Here is a 22509-nt window from a genome sequence, read left to right as displayed (position 1 = left end):
AACCCAACTCCCTACGGACTGAGCTACTGCCACCAATACAGCCAGGTCGGTTGATATTTCCTTTAGTGCACAATACAAAAAAAGAACCCTTGAAGTGTTTCGTAATTTGTATTATGACTACAAACAGACTTTTCATTTCCCCTGTTTCAAAGTGCAAGTTCAAAACCTGTTTTGTAAAAAGGATATGTTATGTGTAGGCCTACATTGATAGACGTCCCAGCTGACCAATGACAGAGGAGAGTGACGCTGGAGGCGGAGCCACAATCTCCGGCGGAGGCTGGGTGTCGCCTGACCGGATGATGACAGAAGTTTTCGGTTTAACGTTGCTACTTTTATCATGCAATCATCCAGCTAAAAACCTCGCCAGTGCTCTGACCGCAGACGGGACTCTTGGCTCTAGACTGCCTTGTGTTTTAATGAAATAAACTCACCGAGGCTTGGACAGACTGCTGTGCCATCTGGGAAGTTTTTGCTGGAAGAGAGACCATTTGGCTCTTACTTGACCAGGGAGCAGAGCAGGATAGAGCCCGCCGGGCTGACCGAGGTGCCGCTATGGGAAACCGGGGGATGGAAGACCTAATTCCCCTCATTAACAAACTCCAGGACGCCTTCAGCTCCATCGGCCAGTCCTGCAACTTGGACCTGCCGCAGATAGCGGTCGTCGGCGGCCAGAGCGCAGGGAAGAGCTCCGTGTTGGAGAATTTCGTCGGGAGGTTGTACCGTTTATATGTCGTCTTGGAATAATCTGACATTGTGAATGTGCTTTTTTTTTTACTTTACTTTTATTGTTTGTGCCCGTTGCTGTTCTTTTAAGACAAATTACGCCGAGCTTTTGCGTAAAAGTGGCCAACTAAGCACTTGATTACGCGCTGAGTGTGTCAGTGCCTCACAGTTCCTAACGTTTTTTTCCCCCAATGGATTCTTTCCATTTTGGAGCCGGCGTATTCCCGATCCATAATTACGTATTTGACGCAAAAGAAAAGAGCTGTTGGCTGTGAGACAAACACTGAGGCGAAATTGGTTAAAGGGTGTACATAAGTAAATTTAGTCTCTAGCTCCACAACTGTAAAATGTAACTTCGTCCGCGGGAATATTTATCACCAATCTGTGCTGTCGCTGCTTTATAATAGGCCCATTCTGTCAAACATTTACAAAGGTTGTTTTTGCGTGAGACTGCTTGCCTCGGGTTGTAAATGCATCTTTATAGGCCTCACATTATAGGCCAAGTCAATGTTTTACTTTAATGGGTGAGGTAAAAAATGATAGTTGGCAGGTTTGATGAGGTCATTGTCAAATAGATGAAGTATTGGACACGGTACACATGGAAATGCCTCCTAGCATGCACTGCTGAGTTTCTTGTTGAGGTTGATGAATAAGTATAAAGGAATTTAAATTGTGAACCCCCTTTGATGACAAACAGCAGCAAACCAACTATTCCATTAATGTCATATGTTACTCTGCTCAGTTTATAACAATGTAGAAAATAATCACACATGAGCCAGTTTGTACAGTTAATACACAGTAGCTGAGCCTTGCGAGAAAATCTATTCATGAGAAAAGGGAAGGGAAAGAAGACATGGCTGTGTTGCCACCTTAGAGGCCTAATCTACTGAAGTTATCCATAGCATTTTTGAGCTTTTATCTCCAAGTGAAGGTGCCCAGAAAAGGGAACACTTTCTTCTTAAACATGTCAGCATGCTTTCACTTGTTGTCCAAGAGATAGGGAATGTTGATTAGCCAGCCATGTCTCCTTTTTTTCCTGTTGCCTTTTGTCTCCGAGTCCTAAGCAGTGGCTGGGGGAGACACTAGGGGCATTGATGTGTTTGAGCTGGGGTCATCAGTGATGTCACCAGCTGCACTGTCGTGTATATGACACACTGGGTACCAGATACCCACAAAAGGCTACTTAGCTGTTTTCGTGTTTGGTAATTAGCCTACTAACATGCAGAAGTATAACACTGGCTCGTGAGATCAGTTTATTTATTCATTTTCCGTTAGTTGGAGTAGGTTTTAGTCAGTCAGTGCTGCAACTTATTATTATTTAAATTATTCATCAATCTATTTACAATCAATCTGAATGTATAGGCCAGTGATTCCCAACCTGTGGGTAGAGACTCCTCCAATGGGTCACATCATTATTCTGAGGGGTCACAAGAATAATGAGATAGAAAAGATGATTCTTTTTCTTTTGTTTGTGTCTTACATCTTCAGGCCTCTAACAATTATTCAAGCATAACAATCTGACTTGTTTTGAGCAGATATCACTTTTTTGTGTTTATATGTAAGCTTTGTAGTCACTGCTTCATTTTAAAGGGCCAAATGCCAGAAAGGTTGGGAAAATGGTTGTAAGCTAACAATTACTTTCATTATTGAAATGTCTTTACCTTCAAATGTCTTGTTTTGTCCAACCAACAGTCCAACAAAAAAATATTTTCAGTCTGCAAATGAAGAAAAGCACCAAATTCTTACAGTCAAGAAGCTGTAAGCAGAAAATATTTGGCATTTTGACTGAATCCAACCAGTGAATGAAATGACTGAATGAAACCAGTTGAGAACCACTGATTTATACTGTTCAGTGTGAAATAAATAACAATCAGAGCCCAAATCTTCCCATTTGAGGAGCTGTTACCAGCAAATGTTTGGATGGGATGTTTACTGGATAAATGACACAATGATTTAATTGATATTTTGTCTTGTTGGTAATTGTGTTATTTATGATGGTACATAAGTGACAGGAAGAGATGAGGAAAGAGAATTGTTGTGTAACATCCTAACTGCTCTGTCAGCAGTGGACAACAGGCACTGTGTGTGTGTGTGTGTGTGTGTGTGTGTGTGTGTGTGTGTGTGTGTGTGTGTGTGTGTGTGTGTGTGTGTGTGTGTGTGTGTGTGTGTGTGTGTGTGTGTGTGTGTGTGTGGCCTGCTTACCTTATGCTGAAACTCAACTCAGACGTTGCTGCTGACCTGGCAAACACACAGACAGAAGGACAGACATACATAGACATATTCTCATAGCCTGAAGAGATGTGTAGTCAGTGACCTGGAAGTTATTAAAATTCTATTGACCAGGAGTTTCCATTCTGATGAATGTGTATGTAATGAGAAGGGCAGACAGAGAGACATGTTTCGTTCTCTTTGCACTATTTATAATGAATAGGGTTGTAAGTCAATCTTAGCCTTGCATCAATAATGCACACATGTACATGAGTAGACACTGGGGATCAATTTTAAAGCTTGTAGTCTTATTTTTTTAGAAGCTGACACATATTCAGTACTTTGACATGAGAATGAAGACAAAATCCTTATTTATTTACTATTTACTGAGAAAAAGCCTCATGTTGCTGAATAATTAATCAGGGATTAATGATGAGTGCACTCGATTTCTCTTGTTCTTATTTTAACATTTGATTCAACATATTGTTGTGACACATCTATCAGCCAAACAGCCATTTGCCTGTCTGTATTTATTAAACTATCTCTGTCTCTCTCAGGGACTTCTTGCCCAGAGGATCTGGCATTGTCACCCGTCGTCCTCTCATCCTCCAGCTGGTGAACAGTAAAGTAGGCAAGTTGTATACATGAGTCAAACAGTCGGGTTTGTGCTCTTAAATCCAGGCTTTTCAAGACAAGCTTTCTCAAAAATGTTTAATACAATCCGTATTATTAATAGCTTGCTAAAACATGTTTTATGTTTTTACACCTTACTGCACTGCCACTCTTTCTGCCATCTCTCTGTTCCCTATCTTATCGTATTTGTTTCTTTATTTTTCCATCGCCCCCTCTCATGTCTATATCTCTCATTTACTCCATGTAGAGTATGCAGAGTTCCTGCACTGTAAGGGACGTAAGTTTGTGGACTTTGACGAGGTCCGTCTGGAGATTGAAGCAGAGACTGAGCGGATCACCGGATCCAACAAGGGTATCTCCGCCATCCCTATCAACCTCCGCGTCTACTCCCCTAATGGTAACACAAACATACAAACTCAGCCTTCTAGGTGCAAGTTTTTAACCACTGATTGATCGCGTTTCTTCTTTCTACCCCTCAACATCTCACAGTGCTGAATCTGACCCTGATCGACCTGCCGGGGATGACCAAAGTTGCCGTGGGAGACCAGCCTCAGGACATCGAGCACCAGATCAGGGACATGCTGATGCAGTTCATCACCAAGGAGAGCTGTCTGATCCTGGCCGTCACCCCGGCCAACACTGACTTGGCCAACTCCGACGCCCTTAAGATTTCCAAGGAGGTTGACCCTCAGGGTAAGGGGACTTTGTGAGACCTTGAGGACAGTGTGTGTATGTGTAAGATCATGTTAATTTCTATGTCTTTTACTACCTTTTCTCTTGATATTTTTCGAAATGTTACAATTTTTTGGCTCTAATTTGGTACAAAGCTAATTACTTTTTGCTGTATCTTGCAGCCGTAATCACTCTTCTTCTTTCTATTAATCTTTGCCTCAGTACAGGAGCCAGCTTGTCAGAATAATTAAGAGTTACATTATTAAAAGACTTATTGCATAAGATTAGAAGAGACATAATTAAATTTAATCATCCCCACCTTTGGCCTTCTTTCATTCAATCCAGAAGATGTTATTAAATGTAGAGGCTTGTAACTGTAGAAAGGAAACTACAGCTTAGCATTTTTCACTCAAAGCTTTAACTAATGCCACCATCAGATAAAAATATAATAATTTATCTAATACTCTAAAACTAATGACATTCCCAACCAGCTTCAGCTGTACACTGTGTTAAGTGCTACTGCTAAACTAATCTCAGCATGAGATGATGAACAAATTGGGAAACGTACCTGCTAAACATCAGCCTGTTAGCATTGTGAGCATGTTAGCATGCTGATGTAAGCAGTTAGCTCAGAGCTAAATGCAGCCTCACAGAGCTGTGTGTAAGTTTGCAACAGACTGCAAAACACTGCTAACCCACTGTTCCACTGTGGGTTATTATAATTTAACTGCCTAAACAATTTTATCAAATTATAGGTGTAAATCCTAAAATCCCTGTTCCATGTCTGAATATTAGAACATCAGTATTTAACTCTAATTACTTGTACTATTAGCAATGACGCCTTTGTCTTTAGGTCTACGGACCATTGGTGTGATCACTAAGCTGGACCTGATGGATGAGGGGACGGATGCACGAGACATCCTGGAAAACAAACTGCTGCCGCTTCGCAGAGGTAAGACCACACGCACACATTTTAAATGCTTTTTTTTAATCCATTAATCCATCCATCTATCCATCCATGGTCATCCACTTATCCGGGCTTGGGTCGCGGACCGCTGGGGACCCCAAACGTCCCTTTCCCGAGCCACATTAAAGGTGCACTATGAGTTCCTGCATGGTTTCAGCGCAATTTCATTTTTGTCTCAAATCATAGGCATCTCTCCTTGATCCGCTTTTTCAACATTTAATTATATAGCTAGAGTACTCGAGTTGGTTACTCGCAAAAACAATTGAGACACAGCCAGTGAAGCGATCCTGACTGGTCCTAGCTAACCCCGCCATGCTAACCCTGCTAATTGCTAACGCAAGTTTACAACATGTAGCCTGTTTAGCGGCTGTAGCCGACAACGGTGAGTTATTTGAAGCCAAGAGAGGGGGGCTGTAAATCGGAAAGAGAGGACCTTGAGTTTGCAGTGTGTTTAGCGAGTGTTGCCATAATTCTAAGCCAATAAAGTGTGTTCATTCGGGTGGAAAAGGACGGCAAGTTAGTGGTATTTTTAGCGGTTCCTATCGTAATTCTAAGCCGTGGAAGTGTGTCTGTCTGGCGTGTGGAGAGGACGGCGAGGTTGTGGGATTTTTAGCAGTTCCTACGGTAATTCTAAGCCGAAAAAGTGTGTCTGTCAGTTGGGTACAGAGCTCCACGTGAGCACAGGCTTTTATGACTGTCAATATAGCCAGCATCTAACATTAGCTACTCCGCTGTGCTGTGGAGTAATGTCTGGCTATGTGAGACAAGCGTCTAGCAACATTGTTGTGGATGCTCCGGTATCAGCCTGGCAACCAACGTGAACTTCGAGTCTGGGGAGACGGGGGAGACGACTCTCCAGTATTTTAAATTTGTACTGCAGTAACTATTTCAAAAACTAGCTGTCAGTATTACATATTGCACCTTTAAATACTTAGTTACTGTGTAAAAGAAAGGGCCATGGGACTGTTGTATTACAGTAATATATGAATGAGTTACATTATTTTATTAACACTGATGTAGGCTATTTATAACAGGGGAGATGTGTATTGATCTGGTTTTGAGTGCTGTGAACACATTCAAATTGCTGACATAAACATACCAACATGTGTTTGTTTGGCTGCACTGTACAATTATACACCAGCTGCTCTTCTGTTGTATTTTCGTAAAGTAGCTGCTCAAGGAGTCTGTCTTACACTTATTGTTACCATGGAATCCACAGAACTGAACAACTTTGATGTTGCAGCTGGTCAAAAGGGAGCTAATTTTAGTAGTTATGTATAGCCATTTGTAAAATGAAAACTCATCATGTGTTTTGTATGTTGAATCTTACTGTAATTTGAAAAATAACCAGAAACTGTAGCTGTCAACAAATGTTGTGGAGAAGAAGTATAAAGTAGCAGAAAATTAAAAATACTCAAGTAAAGTAGGGGACCCCAAACATCCCTTTCCCAAGCCACATTAACCAGCTCTAACTTGTGAATCCTGAGGAGTTACCAGGCCAGGATGGAGAAGTCCTGGGTCTTTCCTGATTCCTCACATTAATCCATTAATCACATTACAAATATCCAAACATTTACAGACTTTAAATGCATTCTTTGACACTTGTGAGTAGAGAAAACACTGTCAGCACTACACAACCAGCCAACCTGTAACTTATGAAATGGAACAATATTTGCTGTTGTCTTTTTTCATGGTCTGTCAACTGCCAATCAAAACCCACTAACAGTCAGTTTGTGAACAGACTGCCAAATATTAGTATCTCTAGCCCACAGTTGTATCCTACCACGTTGATATTTGCAACTGGGGACTGGTACAATCAACAGTTTATCCACACACACACACACACACACACACACACACACACACACACACACACACACACACACACAATTAATTTTTCACATTGACTTTGAAATGTAACAATTAATATGATGTTAAATTGACTGTCAGGTCTAATTGCTTTGTTTTACATCCACATCAGATGAACAGCCCTTCTTACACAGTTCTCCATTTTCAAAAGTCATCATAATACTTGGTTGAACATCCTTTGCAATTAATGGTGGTGTACAACCCACTGAGATCAGTAGACACTGTCTTCTCTGGTGATGCCCTGCCAGGCCTGTACTGTACCTACTTTCACTACTTTCTTGTTTTTGGCCTTTTTTGACTTCAGTCTGGTCTTCAGCAATTGAAGGAAATTTGGTTTTGGGAAGCGGCCTACTGTTTAGCCATAAAAAACTCCTTTGCCTTGCCTGTATTTTTCTTTAGGTTACATTGGGGTGGTAAACCGCAGTCAAAAGGATATCGATGGGAAGAAAGATATCCGTGCGGCTTTGGCTGCTGAGAGAAAGTTCTTCCTGTCCCACCCTGGGTACAGACACATTGCAGAACGTATGGGCACTCCACACCTGCAGAAGACCCTTAATCAGGTGAGACACACATGATCATATGTACACGCACATACACTCTACATGCACTCTAGGCCCTTTTCATCCATTTTATGTGGCAAAGACCATATGGCGATAAATTGTTGAAGGTTAATTTGGTAACTAATGTCCAGGGCTGAAAAAAATATTAATTTGTTCTTTACATTTTTTTGTGTATTGGATGATGTGCTGCACTGAACTTAAATTACACTAATCCATTGAGTGAGTGTATATTTTAACTTGGATGGATGTTTATGTCACACATTGAGTATTATTTAGTTTTTCAGATCTCCTCAGCACTCAATATTCTTCCTTAAGTCATAATAAAAAAGGAAGTGACTTTGGGAAAAATCTATTATTTTTGTGTCTCTCCAGCAACTTACCAACCATATCCGCGACACGTTGCCCGGGTTACGCAGTAAGCTGCAAAGCCAGCTGTTATCACTGGAGAAAGAGGTGGAAGAGTACAAGAATTTCCGCCCTGATGACCCCACACGCAAGACCAAGGCCTTGCTCCAGTCAGTACACACACATACTGACACACGCAGACACACAAATACATTAATTCAAGAAGTTAAGTACTATTTACAATCTGTAGGATGGTGCAGCAGTTTGGCGTGGACTTTGAGAAGTGCATCGAGGGGTCTGGGGATCAGGTGGACACCTCCAACTTGTCAGGTGGAGCAAAGATCAACCGCATCTTTCATGAGCGCTTTCCCTTCGAGCTGGTGAAGGTGACTAGTTCTATGAATTTTCATCATGATTATTATCATAAGTCTTTTTTATAGATTTATTAGTTACATTAAAGTTATACGTCACACATTTTTGTATTTGTCATTTAAATTGACAAGGAATTGATCTTCCTGTTAACAGAGAAACCAACTGTGTCAAAGGATATTTTGTTTCAAAGGGTAAACAATAGGGGTGCACGATTCAGAAAATGTCACGATTCGATTCAATATCGATTTTCAGGCTCAAGATTTGCTTCAAAATCGATTTTCGGTTCAAAAATGATTCTCGATTTAAAAAAACATTCACAGTATGTAAATGTAGTTACTTTTCCCATGTGATTGCAGTAGACATACAATAAAAAAATATGAATAGATTTTTGGAATTCTATGAATCGATTTTGAATCGGTAGAGCTTGAATCGCGATTCGAATGTTAATCGATTTTTTTGCACACCCCTAGTAAACAAGCAGTCATAGTTAATAATGATTAAAGACTGTTTTGTATTTAAACTACTGATGTGACAATCCTTATAAATACTGGTGTCATACTGTAACTATGTTGCCTATGCTCTCTCATAAATCCAACAGACAACAACAGACTAAACCCACAGACTATCCCTCTTGTCTAGCCTAGTTTGTCTGTCTGTCAGCTTATGTTTGGCAATAGGAAGGAGTATTCATTTTCAATAGAACAAATCAAATCTAAGCTTTTTTTTTGCCCCGTCTAAGATGGAGTTTGATGAGAAGGAGCTGAGGAAAGAGATCAGTTACGCCATCAAGAACATCCACGGAGTCAGGCAAGCTTGCAAACAGCACATCACATGGCGCACACATTTGCCTTTGCTGTCTTGATGTCTGCTCACCTGTCTGCTAGTTTTTTCCCTGTTTGTTTGTGTCCATTCAGCTTTATAAGGACCTACACTCTCCTCTGTCTTCAAGTGTCAGTGTCTCTTGTTTTTCACATCTACATTAAGTGTGCTGTCTCTTCTGTCTGACTTTGTTTTCTTTCATTTGTGAGCAGTTTTTATTTAGCCTTCCTGGCTGCTTGTTAGCCTCATGGCTGTCTTTTACTCCAGTTTTTATTCCACTACTTCTCATTTGGTCTTCCTCAGTGTGTCTCTTTGTGTTTTCCTCCATCCGTGTGCCTGTCTCACACTCTTCCTGTGTCTATCTACCCCCTTCTCCACGTCTCCATGTCTGTCTTGTCTGTATGTCCTTCAGGACAGGCCTGTTCACCCCAGACCTGGCGTTTGAGGCCATAGTGAAAAAGCAGATCATTAAGCTGAAAGAGCCCTGTCTGAAATGCATCGACCTGGTCATCCAGGAGCTCATCAACACAGTCAGACAGTGCACCAATAAGGTATCACTGCATGGTCTCCTGCCTGGCTGCCACACCCGTACATACACACCACAGAGACCAGCCAGCTTTAAAGCTGCCAGGAGCCATTTTGGTGCCAAACTGTTTTAAAAAAGCAGCCGTTTTAGTTCTTTTTAGCTATGTGTTTTGGGACATAATTTCGGTACCTTGGGTTGAAAAATAAAGTGGATGAATTCAAAGGAGGCCTCAGTTTTTACAGTCCGCTTTGAAGTTCCCTTGCATGAATGTCAGTGGATATATTTGAATGTCCTGGCTGTACTGCAGTGCACTGAATTGGTGTCTCTGAGAGGCTGTGTGGTTAGAAACCGACGTGCTGTAACATGTTCCTATATAGGTCCTTTTCAAAACAAGCTGCAGGTTTGGTTTTAGGCTACAGCTGAAACAAGACATAAGACTCTACAGCCAATGCTAGCGGCTCTGTGAGGCTGTATTTCAGCACATTGGTGATTTGAGCTAAATGCTAACGGTCGCATGCTAACATGTCAATGTTTAGCAGGAATCGTGTTAACCATGTTCACCATCTTAGTTTAGAGCGTAAGCATGTTGACATTTGCTACTATTAGTCAGTCCTTCCAGAAAAGAGTTTTTTTGTGATTGTTGTGGGCAAAAATCCTTGATTATGCGGCACGTTTTCTTAAAAAATGCGATGGAATATGCGGGATATTTATGCAATTTTAATGCGATGAAATTGCGGGAACTTGCAAAAATTGCGGGAACTTGCAAAAATTGCGGGAACTTGCAAAAACAGCTTTTCGATGATGTTCACGTCGCGTAATTACGTCACTTCATAACGTCACTTCATAACGTCACTTCATAACGTCACTTCATAACGTCACTTCATAACGTCACTTCATAACGTCACTTCATAACGTCACTTCATAACGTTCCCATGGCAACAGGGGAAAATGGCTGCTCTTGTATGAAGTAAATGCAACATTTTTCAACTTTCTGCTAATATGTGACTTGTTTGAAACGAAAATGCGGGGATTATGAAATCATGCAAGCCCCGCATATTTTGCGCGGAAATCGGCAGTTTATGCGGCAAAAGTGCGGCATATTTGAAAAAATGCGGCCCCCGCATAAATATGAGGACTTTGGCTGATTATGCATTGAATTATGCGATTGCATAATCGCGTTTTTCTGGAGGGACTGATTAGTAAGTTAGTTAGTTAAAGTTAAAATGTTGACCAGATGGTGGCGCTAGAGGAAATTTAAGGGAGTGATTAGGATTCATCGTCTGGGAAACATGAATGTTTCAACAACATTTCATAGCAATCTATCCAAAAGTTGTTGAGGTCTGGACCAAAGTGGTGGACCGACTGACATTGCCACCCATGGCTAAAAAGCTGTGGGCTGAGTGACTCTGACATACACATGAATATGAAGCTGGTATTGCAATGAATACTTCTCAGAACCTGGAGCTTGTTTCTGTTCTGTACATGAAGCAGAACTAACTAAATACCTGTTTTTTTCTCATATTCCTCAATCTTTATCATTCTTTTCCTTTTTGAAACTCTTTCTTTCCCCCCCAAACTATTCTATCCGACATGGGCTTTCATGTTTATGCCACCGTTCCCTTTTTCCTCATCATGGCCCATGCTACACCGCCTCCTCCTTTCACCTGACATAAATGCCTCACCACAGGACAGGCCTGTTCACCCCAGACCTGGCGTTTGAGGCCATAGTGAAAAAGCAGATCATTAAGCTGAAAGACCCCTGTCTGAAATGCGTCGACCTCGTTGTCACTGAGCTTGCCGCCCTGATCAGGAAGTGCACTGAAAAGGTAAACAGGAACAGTGGAGGGGCCGATTTAAAAGTGATGAATACAGAGAGAGAGTGAAAGGGGAAAAAACAAAGAGTGATAGAGAGCGGTCAAAGAAAGGAAAAGAAAATCACAAAAATGTAATCAACTAACTTGTCACTTGTCTATTGTTGTTGATCGTTCCCCCTCACTGCTGCTTGAAGGCTTACAGTACCACCTTACCCCGTGGTTCCTTCTTTAATGACAAATCTAAAATAGCCCTTTCCCATTCTGATCCTGGACCCCTACCAGCCCACTTACCCCATCAGCCCTGTGATTGGCAATTAACGTAACAACCCCTCACCCTGCCTCACTTATCAAATCAGATCCCCGCTCTCACGCTAAGAAAGGCTGCTTAGAAATGGCACAACTGTCGCTGTTTTCCACCCTGTCTTGTCAAAGGAGATTTTATTGTATTTCGCCTGTGATACACCCTTTCTCCACCATTGACACCAATAATGTAACCCCCGACACGACTCCACCAGACCCCACTCAATTTTCATCTCTTTCTTGACTTTAACCTGATCTCTTTTTCCCACATCCTCCCTGATTTGTTGAGACTCGCTATCAGCTTGAGGTGACTATATTTTGCTAAAGCTCACAGTTTCCCTACACTTGCTATCAAAACATCTGTAGCTGACAAGAAATCTCAAGCTGATATGGAGCTCATTAGTGCATGCCTCCTCAGTCTTAATGTGTCAAATTTGCTTCTGTATATTTACTGTCTGTTGTTGGGTGTAGCTGCTTATGTGGATACACAGTGTTCGCAGTGTGAGCCAACACAGGGGTGTGTGTATCCTATAATTACGGTGCCTGCAGTAGTGCGTGTGTTTTTTGTGTGTGTGGGTCTACAGCTGGGATCGTACCCTCGACTGAGAGAAGAGACGGAGAGAATAGTCACCACCTACGTCAGAGAGAGAGACAGCAAGACCAAAGACCAGGTGTGTGTGTGTGTGTGTGTGTGTGTGTGTGTGTGTGTGTGTGTGTGTGTGTGTGTGTGTGTGTGTGTGTGTGTGTGAGAAAGATACAGCCCACCTGTACATGTGTACAGTCTCCCTTCTTTGTGTACATAACATGAAATGTTTTGGCCCTCAGGTGTTGCTGTTGATTGATATTGAGCTCTCCTACATCAACACTAATCATGAGGACTTCATTGGATTTGCCAAGTAAGATACTTTTTTATGATACTTATTCATGAGTTCCATTAAGATCAGAGATGGAGGGCTGTCTTCAAACTTTTCTGAAGCTATAAATCTGCAACTATTTTGAAATTCTGTTCATCATTATTACATTTTTTCAAGCAAGGATTTGTTGGTTTCATCTTCTCAAATGTGAGGATTTAATGCTTTTCTTTTCTAAATCATTGCGTTTTGGATTTTTGCCTGTATATTTTGCAATTTCAGTATTTCAACTTGGGTTCTGGTACATAGCGATGGATATTGTCACTAATTTCAAATATGTTTTGTATAATCTGCAGATTAATTGATAAATCAATCAATAAGGACAATAATAATCATGTGCTACCTTATTCTTTTTAAAGGTGCTGTAGGTAGGATTGGGAAGAACCAGGACTTAGCCAAAAAATTTTACATCAACAACTTCTCAGTCCCTCCCCCCTTTCTGCTAAAGCCCAAAACGGTCTCATAAGCCCCTCCCCCTACAAGAGAGAATGAATGCGTGTGCATGAGCAGTGATTGACATGTAGTTAGACACCCCCCCGGCCCTTATTGGTGCATCTAAACAGGGAGCTGTGGATTTTTGCAAATCGCACTACAGGCTGTAGGTGGTGCCAGAGGAGCCAGATTTGTTTTTAATTACCTGCTTCATGTAGTTCTAGTCGAACATAGGGTCAGTTTCAGCAAATATGACAGAAAGTTAGTTTTATAAGGCTTACCTACTGCACCTTTAACATCCAGTCAGTCAATGCTTAGGGATTGATCAATCAATGTGAATAGCATTATGCTTTCCCTCTGAAATTGTCAAAATGTTTTGTAGTACTGGTAAGAAATTAAACATTTTTATTATTTATACAAAGGCAAAAAAAAGTTGATGAACATTACTACAGCCCAGCCCATACGAGAATTTTATATTTGCCTATGTTATTTACATTGGCATTTCTGTACTGCAATTTTTTATTTATCTGTTGACATATATGTATAGCTGCACTAGTTACTAGTCATTTTAAAGGGATAGTTCTGTTTTTTCAGACATATGTTGTTGAATCCTGAGATTTCCTACTAACTTAGACTAGCGCTACTGAAAAATAGGGACTTAAACATAAAATATTGATTTTTTTTTTAATAGTTTGTACTCAGCCTACAAGGGACTGTTTTTCTAAGTACAAAATCTTAACAATTAGATTATTTTGTGTAACTACCATTCTGCATCTGTGACTTTGGGTGCAGAACAAACATGAAGGCAATACATTATCGGATAAAGTGTACTGTTTGGTTTGTTAATAGCTGAAATGATGACTCAATTAATTGTTTGGGCGATGGACAGAAAATGAATCGTCAACCATTTTGAGAATAAATGAATCATTCAAGTCACAACACAACATTTCCCAGTTCCAGCCTCTCACTTGAGTGGGTTTTCTGGTTTTCTTTGTCATGTGACAATACATTGAATGTCTTTTTTTTGTTGTTTTCTTTATTGAATGGTTTTAGACTATTGATCAGACAAAATAAGGAGTTTTGAAGACTTCATCTTGGGCTTTAAGAAATTGTGATGGGCACTTTTCACCATTTTCTGAAATCTTATCAACCAAAATAACTACAGTAAGAACATAATGAATAATAGATAGTGAAAATAATCATTAGTTGTAGCCCTAGGTTATAGTGTTATCAGAAATATATATATAATATGCTTGGATATTATACCGGAGTTTGTTATTGAATTTTTCTCCTGCAGTGCACAGCAAAGGACCACTGCTAACGCCACCAAGAAGAGGGTCATGCCCAATCAGGTAACTCACCTGCTGCTGCAGCTGCTTTCTTTTCTCCTGCTGCTTTTTTTATTTCTTGTTCTCTCTGTCGTTGTCTCAGCCCGTCTGTCCTGTCATTGTTGCCCTTTGTTGCTTCACATTTACACACTCTTGTCTGTGCCCCTCTTGTCTTTATTTCCCTTTCCTCCTTTTCTGTTCCTCCTTTTCATGGCCCAGGGAGAGATTCTTGTAAGTACCGTACCCCCTCTGCACCTCCACTTCCCTCTTTGGGTGGGTGGGGGAGTCAACGGTCATTCAGGCCATGTCGAGAAACAAGATTTGTGCACCTTGATGAAGAAGAAGGAAGTGAAGGAGTTACACTCATGGATGTATCATGATTCATGAGAACTGGATACCATGTGCCAAGATAGCGGCCTTTCATTCCACTTTCAAAGTTTCTCACCCAACGAAAGGGCCTGTTTTGATTCTGTATTCCTTTGACCATATGTGCGATATGATGGAACATGAGCAGCCTGTCTTGTTATCCGTGTATCTTATTCTTACACAGCAGTGTGAACAAATTGAGTGGGTAGGTCACGAAGTAAGCGACAGCCAGAAGTTTGAATTTATAACATGACTGTGAGCTTCAGCCCTCATTAAACTGTTTACATATAGGGCCCTATTTTAACGATCTAAGCGCACGGCGTGAAGCGCATGGCGCAGGTGCGTTTAAGGCGTGTCCAAATCCACTTTTGCTAGTTTGACGGCGGAAAAAAGGGTCCGGGTGCATGGTTCAAAAGGGTTGTACTTAGTGTCTTCACTAATTCCTGGGTGTGTTCTGGTCGTAACATGCAATAAACCAATCAGAGTGTCATCTCCCATTCCCTTTAAAAGCCAGGCGCATTTGTACCATGGCGCATTGATATTATGATGGCGGATTTGCACCATAATATTTTTATTTGTAATCTTTTTCATGTTTGTGTGCTGCTGCACTTCCCTGTGTATGTGTAACAAGCAAAGTTTGCGCACACTGTGCATAAGCCTAGGCGCCTTTTACTAATGTGCTGTTAAAATAACAATGAAATGCTGCGCTATTAACTTTAGACAAGGTTTTTGTTGGTCAATGGCGCGATCACTTCCCACTGCCTCAAGATGGCAATACGCCAAGAATTCACCTGAACATACCTCCCTGTAAGACCAGCACGCCCATGGGCGCAAAGATGGGCACAAGTGCGTTTGCTATTTAAACGACGTGGGCACAGGACGGTCTTAAAATAGCAAAGACACTTGCGTTGGGCTTTGAGCCGCGCTGCGCCGGCTGCAAGATAGGGCCCATAGAGTCAGCCTGCAGACTCTTATATTGCAGACAATCATTGGGTTTATTTAACTATGAAATGTTTGCATTGGTATAAGCAGGACCTACTTAAAGGTAGATTGGATGTCTGAAATAAATCACAAAAAAATTGTGCTTGTTAATGCCCAAACTGCTCTGATCATAATGGATAGTCTTTGGAGAAAATGCTATTTAGGCCGAGGGGAATTTTAAATGCAGCACCACAGCTTGCCCCTGAGACAAATTGGGGCACAGCTGACTCTTCAACCATATAATACATTCGCGGTTACACCACCCAGACCAGGGTATTGCATATGTCCGCTTATTATCCCTGTGTCTGTTCCCTTTGTCTTCTTGTCCGTCAGTCTGACAGAGAGAAGGATGGAGAGAAGATGACTTTTCATTGGAGTCTTTCATCACTTATTTTCAATCTCTACGTTTGTGGTGTAATATCAGTTCATACAGTATGGGTTGATCTGACTGCACTGTGCTCTCTTTTTTAAATGAAGAATACTGTTGCATTTGCATGGCTGTTGTGCTGTTTTTGATGCCAATTTTCTGTATATGTCGATTGTCTTCATTTGTTTTTAGTATTGTGTTTGCTTTCCGAAGGTGCATATTACCCCTCTTGTGGGGTTTGTAGTTTAGTCAACTGTTGGACTCATGTGTGCAGGTGATCCGCAGAGGCTGGCTCACTATCAACATCAGTATCATGAAGGGAGGATCCAAGGACTACTGGTTTGTCCTGACTGCTGAGTCTCTCTCCTGGTACAAAGATGAGGAGGTAAGACTCTTTACAGTACGGGACAGTAAATGCTCGAAAATGTATAGCTTACTCGTCTTATTCCTGTGGGATAGAGAGACAGTGGCCTTGTTTTCAAAGACAAAAATTCCAGCATCTGGTAAAAATAATTAGTGAGTTCTTATTATAACTCTGCAGTAAAACTGTAGTCATCATGTGTCACGGTATAGTAAAATCATACTTGTTGTACTCAGTTGAGTTGATGGTTTATTTGTTATAGTCTGCCTTCTTTTATATTTGTCATTACATCACTGTGTTTTATCAGGAGAAAGAGAAGAAGTACATGCTGCCTCTTGACAACCTGAAGCTGAGAGATGTGGAGAAGGGCTTCATGTCCAGCAAACATGTCTTTGCCATCTTCAATACTGAACAGAGGTGTGAATGCTATATGATCCTCTAAAACAATCATGTGTATGGTGTTTGTCTGTTCTAATCTTTGGTTAATGTGTCTTACAGGAATGTGTATAAAGACCTGCGTCAGATTGAGCTGGCATGTGACACTCAGGAGGATGTGGACAGCTGGAAGGCTTCATTTCTCAGAGCTGGTGTTTACCCAGAGAAAGACCAGGTACAGCACAAATGCTCTTTTTTTTTTTTTTTTTTTTTTTAGCAGTACCTTGTTCCACAACCTCATTAATTCACTGCCCTGCTGGTCCAGAAGCACACTAGGGATCCAATATCCAGGCCACAGCTATCCACTGTTTACTTTCCAGTATATTCAGGTCATTTGCTAAAGAGAGTGTATCCAACAAGATCTGTCATTCATGATCAAAAATACCTGTGTAGTGTGGATGGAAGGCTAAAAGTAATAAAAATGCCTTAAACTGTATTTGCATAACTGTGGACAAGAACTGTCCACTGCCCCTTACACTGCTTAAAATCAGAAGAATTTCTCTATAAAGGTAAATAGTCAATCCAACAATCAAAGTTTAACAAAAGACATCTTCAGTCATTATTATTTGATTTAATTTTAAAGTTTATACACTCAAAAACTCAGCTAACCTGCTTCATCAGGACTGTTTGGGTGTGCTTTGTTCAGATTTGATTGACAGTGGCCCAACAATCCACCAGCTGTCTGATTCAGATATTGCTTCATCAGGTTGGTGCTCAGAGGTGTATGACATCACATTTTTCACATCAAACCAGTATGAAGTGGAGAGACAAAAACTCATATGAGTCCTCACATGTGAAATAACCAAAATGATGTCTGACATTGGCAGACAATAGTGTGTTTGTGTAGTATCAATAGCAATCTGAGGGAGAAAATACAGTTTTCCTTTAACGGATGACACTCGCACAAACAAAACAAATCTGCTTTTGCATCCCTCACATCTCCTTCTCTGTCTTGGTCTCCTCCAGCCTGAGAACGAAGACGCGATGAGTACTAGCGACACCGTGTCCATGGACCCACAGCTGGAGCGGCAGGTGGAGACCATCCGCAACCTCGTGGACTCCTACATCGGCATTGTCAACAAGTCCATTAGAGACCTCATGCCCAAGACCATCATGCACCTCATGATCAACAGTGTACGTGTTCTGCTTTATCTGTCTCTTCTTCCATTGGTCATACTCTAGACCTATCTATGATAACATTTCCTCAAGTTCTGATTTTATTGATTTCATGTTTGTTTTTTGTTTCTTGTTTGATTTGTATGTGTTTTTAGTAAGTACTCATGTAGTGCTCTGCTTATGGATGGGGGTGGTGGGAGGGGGGGGTTATATGGCTGTTATTTTTCCTCTTCTTTTTTATGTAAAGCACTTTGTGCTACCTTTTTGTGTATGTAAAGTACTATATATATATATATATATATATATATATATATACAGTTTGATTTGATACTGTAGAGAGGTATGAGAAATTAGTTGGAAAGTCATTTATCAGTAACATAGGTCACTCTGTCTTGCATAGTCTTGCTGTCTAGCTGTATTAACTTCCTTTTTTGTCTCCCATCTCCAGGCGAAGGACTTCATCCACTCTGAGCTGCTGGCCTACCTGTACTCGGCCGGGGACCAGGGCAGTTTGATGGAGGAGTCAGCAGAGCAGGCTCAGAGGAGAGATGAGATGCTGAGGATGTATCATGCTTTGAAAGAGGCCCTGGTCCTTATAGGAGACATCAGCACCACCACTATTTCTACCCCAGTGCCTCCACCAGTAGATGACACTTGGATTCCCAAGGACCCAAGGTAACAAACATGACTAAACACAAATATATCGGCCGATATTAGCTTATTGCAGCTATGTTGGTATCTGTGTAAGTAACAAGAAATGTCAGACATGCAGAACTAGGTTTGAGGTATTTAGTCACCATTAAATAGTTTGGCCACCAGAGGACACTGACTGTTGATTTTTCTACTGTACAATTTCCTGCTTGTATGTCTCCTAAACATAGTTGCTGTTTATGTTATGTGTTTATGTAAAAAAAAGAAATCACTATCACTATTGGTCTAAAAATCAGGCTATAGTGGAGATGCACAAAAACTGTGTCACATTAATTATTACACAGTCAACAGCTCGCAGACATCAGCATCACGTTATTTCTCCACATTTTTACACATGCACACCAAAATAGCTTCAGTGTATTTCCACCTGATACAAATAAATGAAATAATATGTACTCAAACTCCACTCAAATAAAATGTACTTGCATTTAAGCATGTAATCCTGATTGCAATCATAATTTTTGCATAATCTCCAAACCAAAAATATGCATAAAACCTCTTTATGAACTAATTATGATGATGTTACCAGAACATATATATTGTATGACATCAACATATATTATAAAATAATATAAAAAATATGTTTAATTGGCACTAACAGTCTTAATTGAACTGAAGGTTTAATTGGGTACATCTCATCTTGAAATGTAACTCAGTAGCATTCTGTATCTCTGTCTCAGTCCTCCACCGGCATCCCGTCCTGCCTCAGCAACAGCACCCCCTCCCAGCCGACCCCCGGCAGTGAGGGGGCCCACTCCGGGTCCTCCACCCCCTCTCAACCCCTCACCAGCCTTCGGAGCACCGCCCGTGCCGTCTCGGCCGCCGGGCCAAACAGCCTACGCAGGCGATCCCAACTCTGGTGTTGTGCCTCTTGTCCCTTCCAGGCCGGCCCGCGTGCCTCCTGCACTGCCGCCCGGGATTCCCAGGTAAAATCACACACACACACACACACACACACAATTGGATGCATTTTGTGGCTTGTGGTATTGGTGCAAGTTGCTGGGATAATTGAGACTGCTGGTGAAAGGTTGTACTGTATGTTCTGGCTTTTGGTGTTTTGGGAATCTTTGGTGCATGACTGATGATATTTTGCCTTGCATGTTTCTTCTCTCCCTCCCCCTCCCCTTCCTCCTCTCTCTTCCTGCAGCAGAAGACCCCCGGCTGCTCCCAACCGACCCACCGTCATACGTCCTTCAGAGCCCTCCCTGCTTGACTAGAAACACACACACATTAAAACACCTTCCTTTACGTTTACACTTTTATATTTCTCTTGAGCAGAGATAATTTTCTTTTTTCATTCCTATAACTACAAACTTTGTCCTACTGTTATTGATAATCTGATGCTGTTTCAGTCTGTGCATTTCAGAAGAATTATGTGTGTACTTCTGACTTAATGTGTAGGTAGCTTTTTCTTAACAAAGAATATGATGATATGCATACAGTGTCATGAAAAGGGATACATCTAATGATGTTATTGACTTAGAGGTTATGAACCAGCAAGTCATCTTGAATTGTGCTTGTTTCATTTAAAATGAAATGTGTCTTAAAACAATATACGATTCATTACTTTTATATAATGGTAAGAAAACTTATTTAGAAGTAATGTTTTTGTGAGTTGTATACTTGCTAACGTTTTGTCAGTAATCTTACACACTAAGCACCTCATTAAGGAAGCAGCACTTTTCGATAGTCTTTTTTTCTCTTCGTTGTTGGTAGATTTTCAAAGCCTTGAAATGAGCTTATTAAAATTAGACTGATCAATGGAATGTGTATGCTTCAATATTTTTGGCTAATTACTTTTTTACAAAGAAATTCCAAGTATTAGATAGTTGTTTTTTTTTTGGTGTTTCTCTTGTTGGGAGAAAGCACAGCAGCAGTGGGTGTGTTGTGTCTTCTAGTGTGTTACTAATAATCATTATACAGTAGTTGATGGAAGAGTGACCTTGCCCAGTGAAACATCCTGACAGTTACCTCCCGCCCACCACTGCTCATTCGTGGTGAAATTTGTATTCAAGTGCCTTGAGCAAAAGTTATTTTGTAATAACTTACCACCTTAAAAAAAGCCATAATGAAAAAAAAAGAATCAGGCAAGAAAAATGGCCTCTATTTCAGAAGTTGTGTAAAATAATAGACTGAATAAAGGAATAGAAGGTGTGGTGGCTGGTGCTTGTTCTTGCTGCTAGACATTCTTTGCTTTATTTCAAGTATTATCAAGTTTTCATGCACCACCTAGCCTTTCTTTATCTGTTTTGTTTCCGTTTGATCTGCCGTTTCCATCCATTTGCAGTAGTCTCACATTGCCAGACCCATCTCTACAGCGCTGTGGAGTAACCATGCAGATACCAGTAAACGTGTACTTCCTGTCACTGTATGATACTGTCAGTGTACAGGCTAGTGAGTATCACACAACAGAGTAGAGACCTTTTTCAAGACCTTTTCACTTGCATGTTAGTCAAATGGAGACAGCCATGCAGAACAAGAAAGTTTCACTTTTCTATGTGCAGCCTGGCATAACCTCCCTTCCTTTATGATGGAACTGTGGGTTCCCATGGTAACTGTGGTTGCCAGTGGCAACACACAGTAAAGACAGTGTTACTCATTGCTTTTTGGGCTGTTCATAGAGCTGGGCAGAATTGAATAAAGGTATGCAATCCTACTCCTGTTTTCTAACACTTTTTTCCTTACCCATTGTGTCTGTCAGCTGCTACTGATCCACTTATGATCAGAAACTGATCAGAAATATATTCTCACACAGGCGACCTCCACAAGTCCCCTCTCGTCACAACCAATGGTGAAGGAAACAGATGTCGAGCACTCCGACTTGGACTCTGTAGCCACGCAGTGGGCTCAGTTAGCACAAGATGGAAGAGTCTGGCTTTTGAAGTTCAGTTTATGTTGTCTAGAGCTGTTTCCTATGTCGTTAATCTGAAACTGTTGGTGCTTTGTTTTTTATTAGACATTTAAGAAAGGCAAAGATGCAGAGTTATGACAATGGTTGTGGCTGGATCAAAGCTGACATCCTGTGTTGGGCTTGTCCACGATGTAACTGATAACCTCTTTACATACACGTTATTAAGCTTACACTGTATTCCTAGTATTTATATATCCTGTAGATCATGATCATTATCTCGTTTGAATAAGAACTTCTGAAATACTTAGTCTTATAATTCCTCACTTGAAATGTCTGCCAAATCTGAGGGTGGACGAGTGAACTAGGAAATGGAAGAAAAATCTCTGTGTGCCAAATTAAAACAGAGATGTATCTTGAAACAAATTTGGCAAAAAGCATAACGAATGAAGTAATGTACACTCCTGCTACATGTTTTTCTTATATTGCTAGATACTGTATAATGTAAAATCTGTTAGTGTATACCATAACTTATACATTTAAATCATAAGCCCCTCTGGCAACAACCTATGTCACTTTACATTGCATGATACAGCAGAAATGCCTCAATCTAGTAATTTGGTATTTTCAACAAATGTTTTAGATATTGCTACTCACTGACAAGTGCAGTTAATTCATGTTGATTTTTCAACTATTTTATCAAATATACATGGTATTTAACCTTTATAACAACTTCAACTTATTGTCAGATATGTCAAAGTTGTTTTTGAAATTGTTTTTATAAGCTTTTAAGGTCAGACGTTAGGGGGCACTACATCAGCAGAAATAAAGTGTGTCTATACACA

The 22509-nt window shown here is 40.7% G+C and overlaps 1 protein-coding gene across 5 annotated transcripts; it reads left to right on the top strand.

Moving 5' to 3' along the window:
- The first annotated feature begins 249 nt into the window (after positions 1-249).
- dnm2b (dynamin 2b) lies at positions 250-22509 on the top strand. Of its 5 annotated transcripts, none has more exons than XM_031289186.2 (20): positions 250-713; positions 3489-3562; positions 3812-3961; positions 4054-4257; positions 5090-5188; positions 7472-7632; positions 8005-8147; positions 8228-8363; positions 9089-9156; positions 11382-11520; positions 12393-12479; positions 12634-12704; positions 14449-14503; positions 16468-16578; positions 16862-16971; positions 17053-17164; positions 17956-18123; positions 18554-18780; positions 19497-19742; positions 19967-20967. In XM_031289186.2, exons 1-20 carry the CDS (start codon positions 553-555, stop codon positions 20031-20033), a joined length of 2589 nt encoding a protein of 862 aa, XP_031145046.1. In that variant the 5' UTR covers positions 250-552; the 3' UTR covers positions 20034-20967. The 5 variants fall into 5 exon arrangements, with proteins under 5 accessions (XP_031145046.1, XP_031145045.1, XP_031145044.1 ...); XM_031289185.2 differs by having other exon boundaries at positions 19964-20967; XM_031289184.2 differs by lacking the exons at positions 11382-11520; positions 19967-20967 and adding exons at positions 9581-9719; positions 21572-22509 and having other exon boundaries at positions 251-713.

This window comes from Sander lucioperca, chromosome 4 (genome assembly GCF_008315115.2).
Source record: "Sander lucioperca isolate FBNREF2018 chromosome 4, SLUC_FBN_1.2, whole genome shotgun sequence".
Lineage (NCBI taxonomy): Eukaryota > Metazoa > Chordata > Actinopteri > Perciformes > Percidae > Sander > Sander lucioperca.
Note: the sequence above shows the minus strand (reverse complement) of the source record. Positions and strands in the feature narration are given on the sequence as shown.